Genomic DNA, 12,755 nt, shown 5'->3' on the forward strand with positions numbered 1-12,755 from the left:
AAACCGGCCAATATAACCTCCATTATAGTAACAGGTAGTATGGGGGCACGTTAGCACAGTGGTTAGCACTGCTGCTTCACAGCGCCAGGGTCCCAGGTTCAATTGGCTTTGACAAAGAGTCATCGGACTCGAAACGTTAGCTCTTTTCTCTCCCTACAAATACTGCCAGCCTTGCTGAGATTTTCCAGCATTTTCTCTTTCTTTTCAGATTCCAGCATCCGCATGAATTTGCCATTATCCCAGGTTCGATTCCCGGCTTGGGTCACTGTCTGTGCGGAGTCTGCACATTCTCCCCATCTCTGCGTGGGTTTCCTCCGGGTGCTCCGCTTACCTCCCACAAGTCCCGAAAGATGTGCTGTTAGGTGAATTGGACATTCTGAATTCTCCCTCAGTGTACTCAAACAGGCGCCGGAGTGTGGCGACTGGGGGCTTTTCACAGTAACTTCATTGCAGTGTTAATGTAAGCCTACTTGTGACAATAAAGATTAATAATAATAATCACTTATTGTCACACGTAGGCTTCAATGAAGTTACTGTGAAAAGCCCCGAGTCGCCACATTCCATCACCTGTTCGGGGAGGCCGGTACGGGAATTGAGCACGCACTGCTGGCCTTGTTCTGCATTACAAGCCAGCTGTTTAACCCACTATGCTAAACCAGCCCCTAAACTATTAAGACTAAGCTGTTGGGTTCAGCTGGAGCAGTATTTATGGTATTCATCCAAGGGATGTTGACTTCGCTGGCTAGGCCAGTATTTATCGCCCATCCCTAATTGCGTGTTGAGGTGCTCCAATGACTGCTGTCCTTTGGCTAAGGAGAGGTTAAAAACAGCCATGGTTCCAGCTTGCTAGTGGTGCACATTATTGAAAAGTGCATCAGGCCAAGAGTAGGCTTCCACAGGAAATGCCGGCACTTGCCCCTCCCATTCTTCCAAAACACAATTGGCAAGTCAGTCTCAGCCTGTGTTGCCAACTTCTATGTTTCGCTGTTAAAGCTTTCGTACAAAGAATGCTCGCTTGGAGTTCAATCCTGGAGGACTATGGAGACCAAGGTCCCAGCATGAGTTCAGAGGCCAATAGAATTGCAAATAAATAAAAGCAAACCCTTCAGCCATAACCTGATAGGATCTATGAACCAGAATTGTGCAAGTATGAGGATTAGTGGCCCATAAACAAAGGGCCAGTCTCTCTTGTTTCACTGCAAGGTATGGGCTGAACATTCAACATTTCATGCCATCTTTTAAAAAAAAAAATTTAGAGTACCCAATTTCTTCTACAATTAAGGGGTAATTTAGCATGGCCAATTCACCGAACCTGCACATCTTTGGGTTGTGGGGGTGAGACCCACGCAGACACGAGGAGAATGTGCAAACTCCACATGGGCAGTGACCCAGGGCCGGGATCAAATCCGGATCTTCGGCGCCGTGAGGCAGCAATGCTAGCCACTGCACCACTGTGATTCGAACATTTAATGCTATCTGCTTGCATTTTACTCCTATTATAAATTTGGAATTAAGCAGTTAAAGATATTCCTGAAAAGAGAAGCATGTTTCCGGAACTGTTTGTTCAGCACTCACCAGGACAAATTCAAGAATGCCAAATTTCAAACAATCACGCCGAGGTACGATTGGTTGGCAATTTGCCTCTGATTGGCTGAGGTATTGCCATGAAGAAAGCAACAGGGAACGGTAGGCTCCCCAAGCTCCCGGGTAATTCAAAAAATACTCGATGCTTGAACCCATCCCTTTTGCAGAGAACAGGACCCTGCATGTGACTCGGTTGTTAAGCGTCACTATTCGCGCACTCAGGATTGTTCAGCAAGTGCTGCCCAGTGACGGTGTCTCATCCAACAGGAGAGGCTTTGATTTGGGTTTTGGAAGTGCAGGCTGGTTGAGTCTCTTCTCTGCCTATTACCTACAATCGAAGGCACATTCAATCTAGGTACCGAATCAAAAACCAACTCTTACGCTGGACTCCTCAAAATCGTCCCCAAGCGAGGGTGTTTGCTTCTCACTTTGAAATGGATTTCCTTCTTTCAGATTACTGCTGCCTTCGTTGACCTCTTCTCTTTGCACCTTCTTTACTGATGGTAATAAGACGGAGAGGAAGAATTTGCAAAAACGGAAGACCACTAGGGAGCACTGTTGGTTTATATTTGCCTTTTGTAACACTCTAAACACATTCCACCTGGAGTACACGCACAGATTTGGTTCAGGAAAGCAATCATCAAGCAAATTAGTGAAAACCTACTTATTTAAAAAGGTATTCTCAAGAAATTATATTTAAATGTGCAGAAGAGTGGAGAGGATGGGGGGGGGGGGGGGGAGGTATGCTATTTTCCACAGCCGAAATGTCATTGTATTCAACTGAACGCAAATGTTTTTTTCATGATCTGACTTCAAAATACTGAAGTTTTAAATCATCCATTTCAGTTCTCCAGAATCGTTGGGTTTTGCAGATCTTGCTCTGCCTCGGCGTGAGATGCCCAGTACGGATTTGATATTCAAATATGCAAACTATTTGCTTAATTGGGGCTCTAATTAGTTCAGTAGACAAAGTCCAAACATAAGAACATGAGAAGTAGGAGCTGGAGTAGGGTAAGCGGATCCTCTGGCCTGTTGTTCAATAAGGTGATGGCTTAACTTTTACCTCAACTGCTAACGGTTGGAGCAAATGGTCCATTTAGGTACAGCTGGATGAGCAGATGAGTGAGAAAAGAATATCTAGTTGCGATGGAAGATTTCCAAGAGGAGGAATGATTCGGAGGCTTGAGTGGAGCGTGAACGCTGGCTTGGGCTGAATGGCTTGTCTCTACGCCCTACGTAATCCACTTTATCATCTGTTTCCACGTTTCTTGGATTCCCTAAATCTATTGACCTCTGTCTTGAATATAATCCATGACTGAGCACTTCTGAGGGAGATAATTGCAAAGATTCAAAACACTACCTTGACGAAGACTGTTATAACCCCCATGAGGACTATGGGGAAGCAATTATTGATCTCCCTGTGAGGCTCCGGGAATACCAGCTCCCTAGGTAGGGGGTGGAGGCCAACCACCTGGGGCTCGTTAAGGCAGGGGAGAAAAGCAGGCCCAACGCTGGGCCTGGTGAGAATTGTCCTCCCAGCAAGGCCTGCCCTGGGAGTGAGATGCTGTACAAAGCATGGAATTGTAAATAGGTAAATAAGTTCACCTCCATTCACGACAGCTTCCTTATGAGTTATAAAGGCATTTCTCCTCATTTCAGCCCTTAGACTTTAAAAAAAATGCACCGATTTGTCTAATTGGCAGTGTGTAGGTGTGGGTCGCATTGATGCTTTCAGGCTTTGAACCTGCATTGGGGCCTAACTTATATCACTAACCCTGCAAGAGTAAAACAGGCTGGACTCTCAGTTAATCGCTGGTCTTCTGTATCCACGGGCCGTGATTGGGTGGGAGGGGGTTTGTATAATGTTGGATAATGGAGATTTCGTCATAGAATTGTGTGATTATTCACTTTTTTAAAAAAAAACCTTTATTTCACTGATTTTCCATTGGTGCTCCCCACCTGCACAGCACCAATAGGAACATCAATATTTCCCACTCACTTCCTGAGCCATGATGTGGAGATGCCGGCGTTGGACTGGGGTGAGCACAGTAAGAAGTCTTACAACACCAGGTTAAAGTCCAACAGGTTTGATTCAAACACGAGCTTTCGGAGCGCGGCTCCTTCAAGGAGCCGCGCTCCGAAAGCTCGTGTTTGAATCAAACCTGTTGGACTTTAACCTGGTGTTGTAAGACTTCTTCCTGAGCCAGTCACTGGAGACACCCGTGAGAAGCCCGGGGAGATGCTTGTCAGAGTTTCTGAAATCAGAATTCGTCACAGAAGTGTCGAGCCTGTCCTGAAGATCACAAAAACAATTGAAACCAAGCTTAATGTTATAATCCCCACGAGACCTACAGGGTCGGACCGATCAGTCCCCACCTGAGTTTCGTTGAGTGCGAGCTGCCCCAATGAGGGATGGGGGTCCCCATCAGCGGAACAGCGGACACTGTATACAAGCTCAGACCGAGCGGGAGCCGAGCAGAGAAGTCCCGACTGGGCCTGTGTACATCATGTAAATAGTTACTTGTACAAAAAAATAACCAGTTTCTTTAAGCCGGACAAAACCGTTCGCCTTTGTGGCGATTAGAAACTGACTGTGAATAGGGCCGCCAGTTTGGAGCGGTACCCGACGCTGCTGATCGAGGAATTATGTGCAAAGTTGGCTGGAGGTCACTCATTCCCAAAGCTCGACATGCACCATACCCACCTCCAATTGGAGTTGGACCCTGAGCCTTGGCAGTCCTTGACGATAAATACCACATGGGGTTAGATGGGTTCACCATCAGCGTGCGCCAAGTTCCAGCGAGTTACGCAAACTATCCTGCGGGGCTCGCCACGTGTGGTGGTCTATTTGGATGACGTTCTGGTCGCAGGCACAATGGAGCGTGAGCAACCGAGCCAGCTGGATGAGATACCCCGCTGCTTTTCGGAGACGGGTGTCCGCCTCAAGAGAGAGGAGTGTGTATTTTATGCCAAAGAGGTCGTCTATCTGGGGTATCGGGGAGACTACACCCAGTGGAGGAAAAGGGTACATGCTATCAAACAAGCCCCCACACTGGGAAACACAATCAAACTGCGATAGTTTCTGGGACTGGTGAGCTACTCTGGCAAATTCATCCCGGGCCTCGCAACCATTTTAGCCCCACTACACTCCCTACCCCAATAAAATCAGGACTGGATGTGGAGAGCGCAGCGGGAAGAAGCGTTCACGAACGTGAAACGGCAGCTGACTTCATCCGGCCTGCTGCTGCACTACGCACCCGCCGAACCCCTCCTGGTCATGTGTGACGCCTCGCCGTACGGCATCAGTGGCGTTTTGTCACATCGGATGGACAACGGACGGCCGCGGACGCGGGTAATTAAGCGCAAATCCAGAGAGAGTGTTTAGCTGTGGTCTTTGCTGCCAAGAAATCCATCAGTAAATATATGGGCACCGTCTGAGTGTTAACAGACCATAAACCGCGGTTTCGCCTCTTCAAAGAAGATAAAACAATCCCGCCCATCACCCAGCATCCAGAGATGGCCCATCTCCTACTCGCGCCATACGAGTATACTTTGTAACATTGACCTGGTGCGCAGATCGCGAATACGGATGCATTAAGACGCCTCCTGCTACTGACGAGACCACCAGTTCCCCCACAGTCGATCAGGTTATAACCGCGTTACACTTCATGGTTAAGTTGCCATTTACGGCGGACCAAATACGTGAGTGTAAACAAACAGACCCCCTATTGTCCAAAGTTTGCCATTTAATACAATACGGGAGCCAGCATCGATAATTACTGTGTGTTGAAGGCTTTTACTACCAAAATAGCAGAGTTCAGTATGGAAGACGGCATCCTCCTCTAGGGGACTCACGTTTTGGTCCCGTACAAAGATCAGGACCCCATACTGAGGGACCTCCATAATGGGCACCCCGGACTGTCCGAAATGAAAATGCTCACCCGCAGCTATGTCTGGTGGCTGGGCCTGGACACGGAGATGGAATGATTGGCCAGGAACTGTAGAAGCTCCCGCTGCACCTCTTCATCCCTGGGAGTGGCCTTGGTCACGGCTTCCTGCTGATTTTGCCGGCCCTTTGCAAGGCTCCATGTTCCTGATCGTAATCGATGCGCATTCAAAATGGTTGGAGGTCAACAGGATGCCGTCCACGACTTCTGATGCGATGATTAAGAAATTGTAACTCTTGTTTAGCACACACGGTATTCCATATGTTTTAGTCACCGACAATTGCACATCATTACTAGTGATGGGTTCAGGGGATTAATCAAAACTGGCGGGGTGCGACACATCCACATGACCCCGTGTCACCCAGCTTCCAATGGGCTGGCCAAAAGAGCGGCGCAAATGTTCAAAAGAGTATTTAAAAAGCAGGCCTTGGGCTCGCTCGACACTCACATCACCAGATTCTTATTTTATTACCGGACCACCTCATATGCCGCGACTGGCAAAGCACTGGCAGACCCTTTGATGGGTCCCAGACTTCGGACCAGGCTTGCTTTTCCAGGTATTGTTGTGAAAATACGCCGCAGTCAAGAGCAACAAGGGCGTTGCCCAGACAAGCGTAAACAGACCAGATAGTTCGTATCAGGTGACGTAGTGCACATTAGTAACTTTGGTGATAGCGCCAAGTGCGTTCCAGGCATGGTAGTCTGATGAGCAGGACTGAAATCGCGCCAGGTTTGGGTACAGGACCAAGAAATGGACCTGGATCATCTTCGCACCAGGAGGCCAGCGATTGGCAAAACTAACCCAGAGGAACCAGCTTTGGCTCATCTGCCTCAACGTCAAGCAGCTTTGAGGACATTACCCCAAGGAGGACCCGATGCAGAAATGAAGGAGGTCGAGGATTCCGACTCCCAAGAGACCTAAGTATCGAACGTTTCTGAGGATGAACAGACCGCCAAGCGGCCACCAGTGGTCACCCAACCACAGTGATGCAACCAACCAGGTCTGGAGTGCAGGGCTGTGCTTACTACCCGCACCCTTATCCGTGCCAGTGAAAATTGCCAATGCTGGGAATGGGGGTATGAATCCCAGAATTAGGCCCTGCTTCCTATTTTTAAAGGCCTCCAGAATTGGTTGAACTCTGCAAGAGTCAGGACGTATGTTTTTAACAGATACTTAATCACGTGAAATTGATTAGTCTTTAAAAAGAAAAATATCGCAGGGAAAATATTGTCAATTGTAGTGTGGTGCGATGCAATGAAGTAATGCAACTTGCGAAAATTGTGAAAGGCATTGATCACTTTAATAAGAATTCAAAGAGAGAAAGAATATAATTTAGGAATGGCAGTTCAGTGCAGCCTATAGACACAACAGTGTAAGGAGGTTAGTGGAGAGTCGATGTGAACATAAAGGAGATTGAGAGATGGGGGGGGTTAATATTGACTGTGGGGTTTATGCATGCACCAGAGAGAGCAGATGGGCTCTTGGTTTAATGTCTTGTTCTACAGGCGGCACCTCGGACAGTGTAGCACCCCCTCAGTATTACATTCAGCTTTGATTTTATGCTTCAGGCTTGGAGTGGGCCTTGAACCCAGAACCTTGTGACACAAAGAGTGAGAAGTTACGTACTCCACCTCATTATCATTAAATTACGTTTCATGTCTCAAATTATTCAATTATGGTAGTACCGATGGGAGGGGAGCGGGCTTGTGCAATATGTTACGATGGAAGTATTGAAAGTACGTGGATGTTTGCACATTTTTGCCTTTTTTGCTTCCTTTCTGATGATGTCTGTGACTGTTTATAAAGCCAAAAACTACCTCAATAAAATTGTTTATTAAAAAAAAATTATTCAATTATGATATTCCAAAATACAACTTTTAAAAAATAAATCTGTCTAATTCGCACTTGAATGAGTCAGGCCAAACTGCTTCCATCATCTCCACAGGGAGTCTGTTCCATAGATTGTCCACACTCTCTGCAATGTTGTTTCCATAGAATACTGATAGAATGCTAACGAAGAAAAATTCTGATTATAAAAAGTACCAAATTGAGCGGAAAGTGACAATTACTGTACAATGTAATCCAAACTGTGTGACTGCCAATAAATGAATGCGGTACATCTTTAAGATTTCCAATTGAACAAAATTGTTGGTGAATTGCAATGAAGGATATAAAAGGTGAATTATATTTTTCAGTTACTTTCTAACACCTTATTCAATGACCAGTTAGGGGTGGTTAGCACTGCTGCCTCATGACGCCGAGGACCCGGGTTCGATCCCGGCCCCGGGTCAATGCCCATTTGGAGTTTGCACGATTTCCCCGTGTCTGTGTGGGTTGTCTCAACCCCACAAGCCAAAGGTGAGCAGGGTAGGTGGATTGGCCACGCTAAATTGTCCCTTAATTGGAAAAATTAAATTTAAGTAAATAAATGGCCAGTTAGCCCAAAATGCTGCACCTGTATAATCTCTGTCTTACAATCATGTTGGACTAAAACTTAGTGTTAAAAAAGGCAAGTTTGTTGCACCAATTTACTTTAGAAGTTAGAAGCCAGAAAAACATTTCCCCCCATTAACCTGTGTCTGAATATTCCTCCCTCCAACTCTTTTTGATATATTGTTGCCTCTTTCTCTTGTTACAGTGCACAATCTAGGTCGTCCCTATTGGCTGACCCTTTCACCCATGTACATCTGGATCCTGATATTCTTCACTCGACCTCACAAGGAGGAGCGCTTTCTGTTTCCCATCTACCCCCTCTTCTGCCTCTGTGGGGCAGTGGCTCTCTCGGCATTACAGGTGAGCGTTTGGTATGATCTGGGTCCAGTCTCCCCCTGGTCTTGATGGGAGCTGGTCCGCAGGGATCATTGCCGTGGGAATAGTTAATGTTTTTTTTAATAAAAAGGCTTACCCTCTAGTTTGCTTCACCACCACCTCTTTAGTTGCCTAACTATGATAATTCACGCTGCAATTCTGAACCCTTGGAAAGTGGTTCTCCGGTACCTAGGCCGCAACGGGCATTTTTCCCCACATATGACCCCCGCACATTAAATGGTGGTTTACTGGGGCAGGGGGGTACATAGGTGCTGAGACCAAACCTATTTTCAACTACTATCCAAGAATGATCACGGCAACAATCATTCAGACGCAAAGACCCTGGGTCATTTGCCAGCGCTGCCTAGAATGGACGCTCCTTCTGATTGGCAACATCACACTTGCCCTTTGTTTGCCTCCCCTTCTCGCTCTCGTAAATGGGAACCATTAGGAGTGGACGTTAATTTCACCGAATAGCTCTGATCAATACATTCCACCCCTGTAGATGGTGAGGATCCTTAAACATGGGGACTGAGTAGGTCATTCGCTTTTATTACATGGGTTTCGGACATTTGTGCTGGTATATATTGGAATTGTATTACATAATTCTGTTTACGTTTCCATAAAAGTTGCAAGCAACAATTCCCCAGCAGGTGAGTTTGACAATCCGTCACCCAGTTCTTACTGGATGCAGGGCTGTGAACGCTGGATTTTTATGACAAACCAACAGCCTCATGGTTAGTTTTACTGACACGCGTGTGGGTGTGTGTATATGTGTGTGCGGTGTGTGTATGTGTGCAGTATGCATATATGAATGTGTATATGTGTATGCGTGTGTGTGTATATATATATATATATATGTGTATGCGTTTGTGTATATGTGTGTGTGTATCTGTGTTTGTGTGTGCATGTGGGTGTGTATGTGCGCGCGCATGTGTATATATGCATGTGCACGTGTGTGTACGCATGTGTGTATATGTGTGTGCACACGTGTGTATGGACTCCGCTTTCTGCCTTCTGCAGTAAGTGTTCCAATTGGTTGCTGGACAGATGTCATCCACATCACCCTGATACAGGCAGTATGAGCGAGTAAACTAATTACCTTATTCGGGTGATGTACCACATACTCCTTTTGCAAATAGAATACTGTAACTGGGAGTACAGTGGTTAAGTTACCCATGAAGAGTGTGTATTTGTGACAGACCCGACAGCTACAATATTCTTTCCTTTTAAGTACTGAACTCTGCACCTCTGTATTTAACTTGCCCACTTTTACACCAAGAATTGGCTGTATTTCAAAAGAACATAAAAATCCCCATGTAGAGTCACTTTACGTGCTGGGCACGAAAGACCGAGCTGGCAAAATTAGTATTCTGCAATCATCAGAGAAAACCATATTGGAATTCTTGAACCAACGTGTCTCCAGTTCGTACTGATAGAAGAGGACCGTAACCACAATATTCTTTGATATCTGACTGAATATAAATGAAACAAAGGATTGAACATGCTGTCTCCACACATCATACAAGCAATCCTGTTCCATTTTAAAAAAAAAGTAGATGATGGAATGTGAATTATTTGATTCCGGAATGTCATTTTAATAATAATTCCAGATAAAGTGCAGAATAATTTTGTATCGGATCACATGCTAGATTATACACCTTCAGCCAAATGGTAATTAAAGAAGCAATTTCTCACTTCTGACTGCACTTTCTATACTCTCATTACTGAAGGAAAAATACCCAGATCCAGTGGGTGTCTTAATGTTCATCAGCTCATTATTGTTTAATTCAGGGACCCTGTCTATTAAAGGGGTATAAATTATAGTGGAAATCAGCTGTTCAAACAAAGCTCTTGCTCACTGTGAGCTTTCTCCCCTCTGGCCTCATGTACGTCCAAATAAGGATTGAAATCTTGGGCACTGTCAAAGGCGTGGTTGTTGCAGCATCAAATAACTGAGCCACGTCTGCCGACGAGGCTGGCAGCAATGTGTACCCAGCTTGGGGGCAAATCAATCAGATTCCTCATTCCCGGATCCTCTTCAGCGATCCCTGCGTTGCACAATTTGGGGTGAGAGTAGGCACGTGTTTGGCCCATGTGCGTAACCTGTACACACGCTGTCTGGGCCCGCAATTGGTAAAGAGAGTGGCCAGCATCTGTGAAACCAGGCTCCGTCAAGAAGTCAGACCAGCCAGCGAAAGCCTGGAAGAGATAGAAAATAGATCATTTTTTAAAAATGCAATTTTACTCATACCTATTTTGCCACCTCTCTACAATTTCACAGACACGAGCTTGATCCCTGGATTCTTTCTGGTTTCGATGATCCTATCGTAAATTCGCAAAAATCTATTTTTATTATCTCCGCTCCTGTAGCTGCAAAATTAAATTGTAAAAAGGCAAAACATTTTTCCCCCCTTTTCCTTCTGTGGTGCAGGGTTTGGCGTGATTGAATTAGGGTGGGGAACTGCAGACCTTCTTTCCGTTGCTCTGTACACTCTAGAGAGATGGCGGCGATTGACGAGTTTTGTTAAGAGTACAAGTGTTGGATTCTATGTCCTATTGCCGCCTTCTCCTGGAACTTGCATGTTGTTCTGCAACGCAGCTGCAGCAGAGGGAAGGCATTCCGAGCATTCCTGATGACATTCCCACTTTAATTTAATGTAAATAGAAATCCCAGCTGGGGCAGTGGCGTGGTGGTATTGCCACTTTACTAGTAGTCCAGAGACCCTGGGTAATGAGGGAAAGCATTCCGAGCATTCATGATGGCATTCCCATCACGATTTGAATCCCACTGCGGCGGATAGTGGAATTTCTAATGATGACCGTGAAACCACTGTCGGTTGTCGTAAAAAAAAAACCCACTGATGTCCAAAAGGAAGCCAGCTGGTCTGGCCAACAGGTCCCTCCATGTGGTTGACTCTTAAATGCCTCTGAAATAGCCCAAACCACTCAGCTCGAGGGCAGTTCGGGATGCACACCAAATGCTGACTTTGCCAGTGAAGCCATTACCTCAGGAAGTATTTTTTTTAAAATTAGAAGTTGCCGATATGAGAGTCGGTTCCAAAGAAGAGTTGAAACATTTACCTCCATTCCCCTCTCCACCGATGCTGCCTGACCCGTTGAGTGTTTCCAGAACGTTCTATTTTTCCTCCAGGGGCTGGATTCTCTGGTCCCCTGGTGTGCATCTCCCGGGGGCGCTCCGTTCGCTGGTTGGTGGGATTCCCCACTCCCGCCCCCTGACAATGGGATTTCCCATTGAAGCCACCCCACGCTGTCGGGAAACCCGTAGGCAGGGATGCGCTGCCGTTGGGAGCATGGAACCTCAATGGCCGGAGAATTCCGGCCCAGATCTCCAGCACCTGCAGCGTTTAGCTGTTGTTAATGTTGCAAAAACTTTTCGTCTTCTCGTCGGGACGAACACAAGGATACCAAGGGGGGGATTCTCTGGCCGCGTCGTACCGGAAATTCCCGCCCGACCAGTGGACCTTTTCATGGTCCGCGTCCCGCCTGTGGCGATCTCGTGGCGAGCATGGTGAAAGAATCCAGCCACAAATTTCAAAGGATTACAACCAGTTATATGCAGGAGAAAAAGGAATGCTGATTGGTTGGCAAGTCCACTTTGATTGGCCAAAGTGTTGCCATGGAGAAAGCACTGGGGAACAATAGCCCCCCCCCCCAAGATCCATGGAAATTTAAATAAGGTTTGACCATATCCCTCTTGTCTGCAGAGAATGAGTCCCTTTATATATCCCTGCTCTATGCCCTTTTGAATTACCAGGGAGCCTATATGAGCCCATTCCTTTCCCCACGTCAACGTCTTGGCCAATCAGAGTCAACTTGCAAGTCAACGTGCCAACCAATCAGCACCCTTTTTCTCCTATGGTACAAATTGGTGTGACCATTTGGAGTTTTGAAGTTTGTGTTTGTCCTGATTCATGAAAAAAAATTCAATGTAAATAGAAATCCCAGCTGGGGCAGTGGCTTGGTAGTATTGCAACCTGCCCCCCCCTAGTCAAAAATATTCAAGCTCTGTGCTAGCAAGCAATTGGAAATTGAAGATTGTGGAGTTTCCTTGGCTCCTAGAATTATTAAAATGAAAAGATCATTTTATTCATAAAATATGTAAATGTATGAGAGGCAGGAAATGAAATCTCAACATCATTTATTCAGTGACATTCTAAATTATTGCATATCCTTACTCTCCCTGAGCAACATTTTTCTCTGATTTCTAATTAATTGATGTGTCAGGCCCCTTTCCTGCCAGCCCATCACATTCAAACCCTGTCCTTTATTTTGTGTATTTTGTAGAAGCTGGATCAAAAACACCAGAGGCCTGGGCATCAACTTTGCTGCAGTTGCCCAGATAAATTGATTGATTTTGATTGATTTATTGTCACATGTACCAAAGTACAGTG

The 12,755-nt window shown here is 46.0% G+C and overlaps 1 protein-coding gene across 5 annotated transcripts in view; it reads left to right on the top strand.

Annotated features, from left to right (window-relative positions):
- Positions 1-12,755, top strand: part of alg9 (ALG9 alpha-1,2-mannosyltransferase) — a 245,372-nt gene that overhangs the window by 59,033 nt on the left and 173,584 nt on the right. For all 5 annotated transcript variants that reach the window (XR_005458175.1, XM_038779073.1, XM_038779072.1 and 2 more), the window contains exon 10: positions 8,171-8,325. Coding sequence is in view for 4 of the 5 variants with exons in the window: in XM_038779073.1 (XP_038635001.1) it covers positions 8,171-8,325 (155 nt within the window). In the remaining variant the exon portion in view is untranslated. The remainder of the gene's footprint in view (positions 1-8,170; positions 8,326-12,755) is intronic.

The sequence above is a fragment of the Scyliorhinus canicula genome, chromosome 19, assembly GCF_902713615.1.
Source record: "Scyliorhinus canicula chromosome 19, sScyCan1.1, whole genome shotgun sequence".
NCBI lineage: Eukaryota > Metazoa > Chordata > Chondrichthyes > Carcharhiniformes > Scyliorhinidae > Scyliorhinus > Scyliorhinus canicula.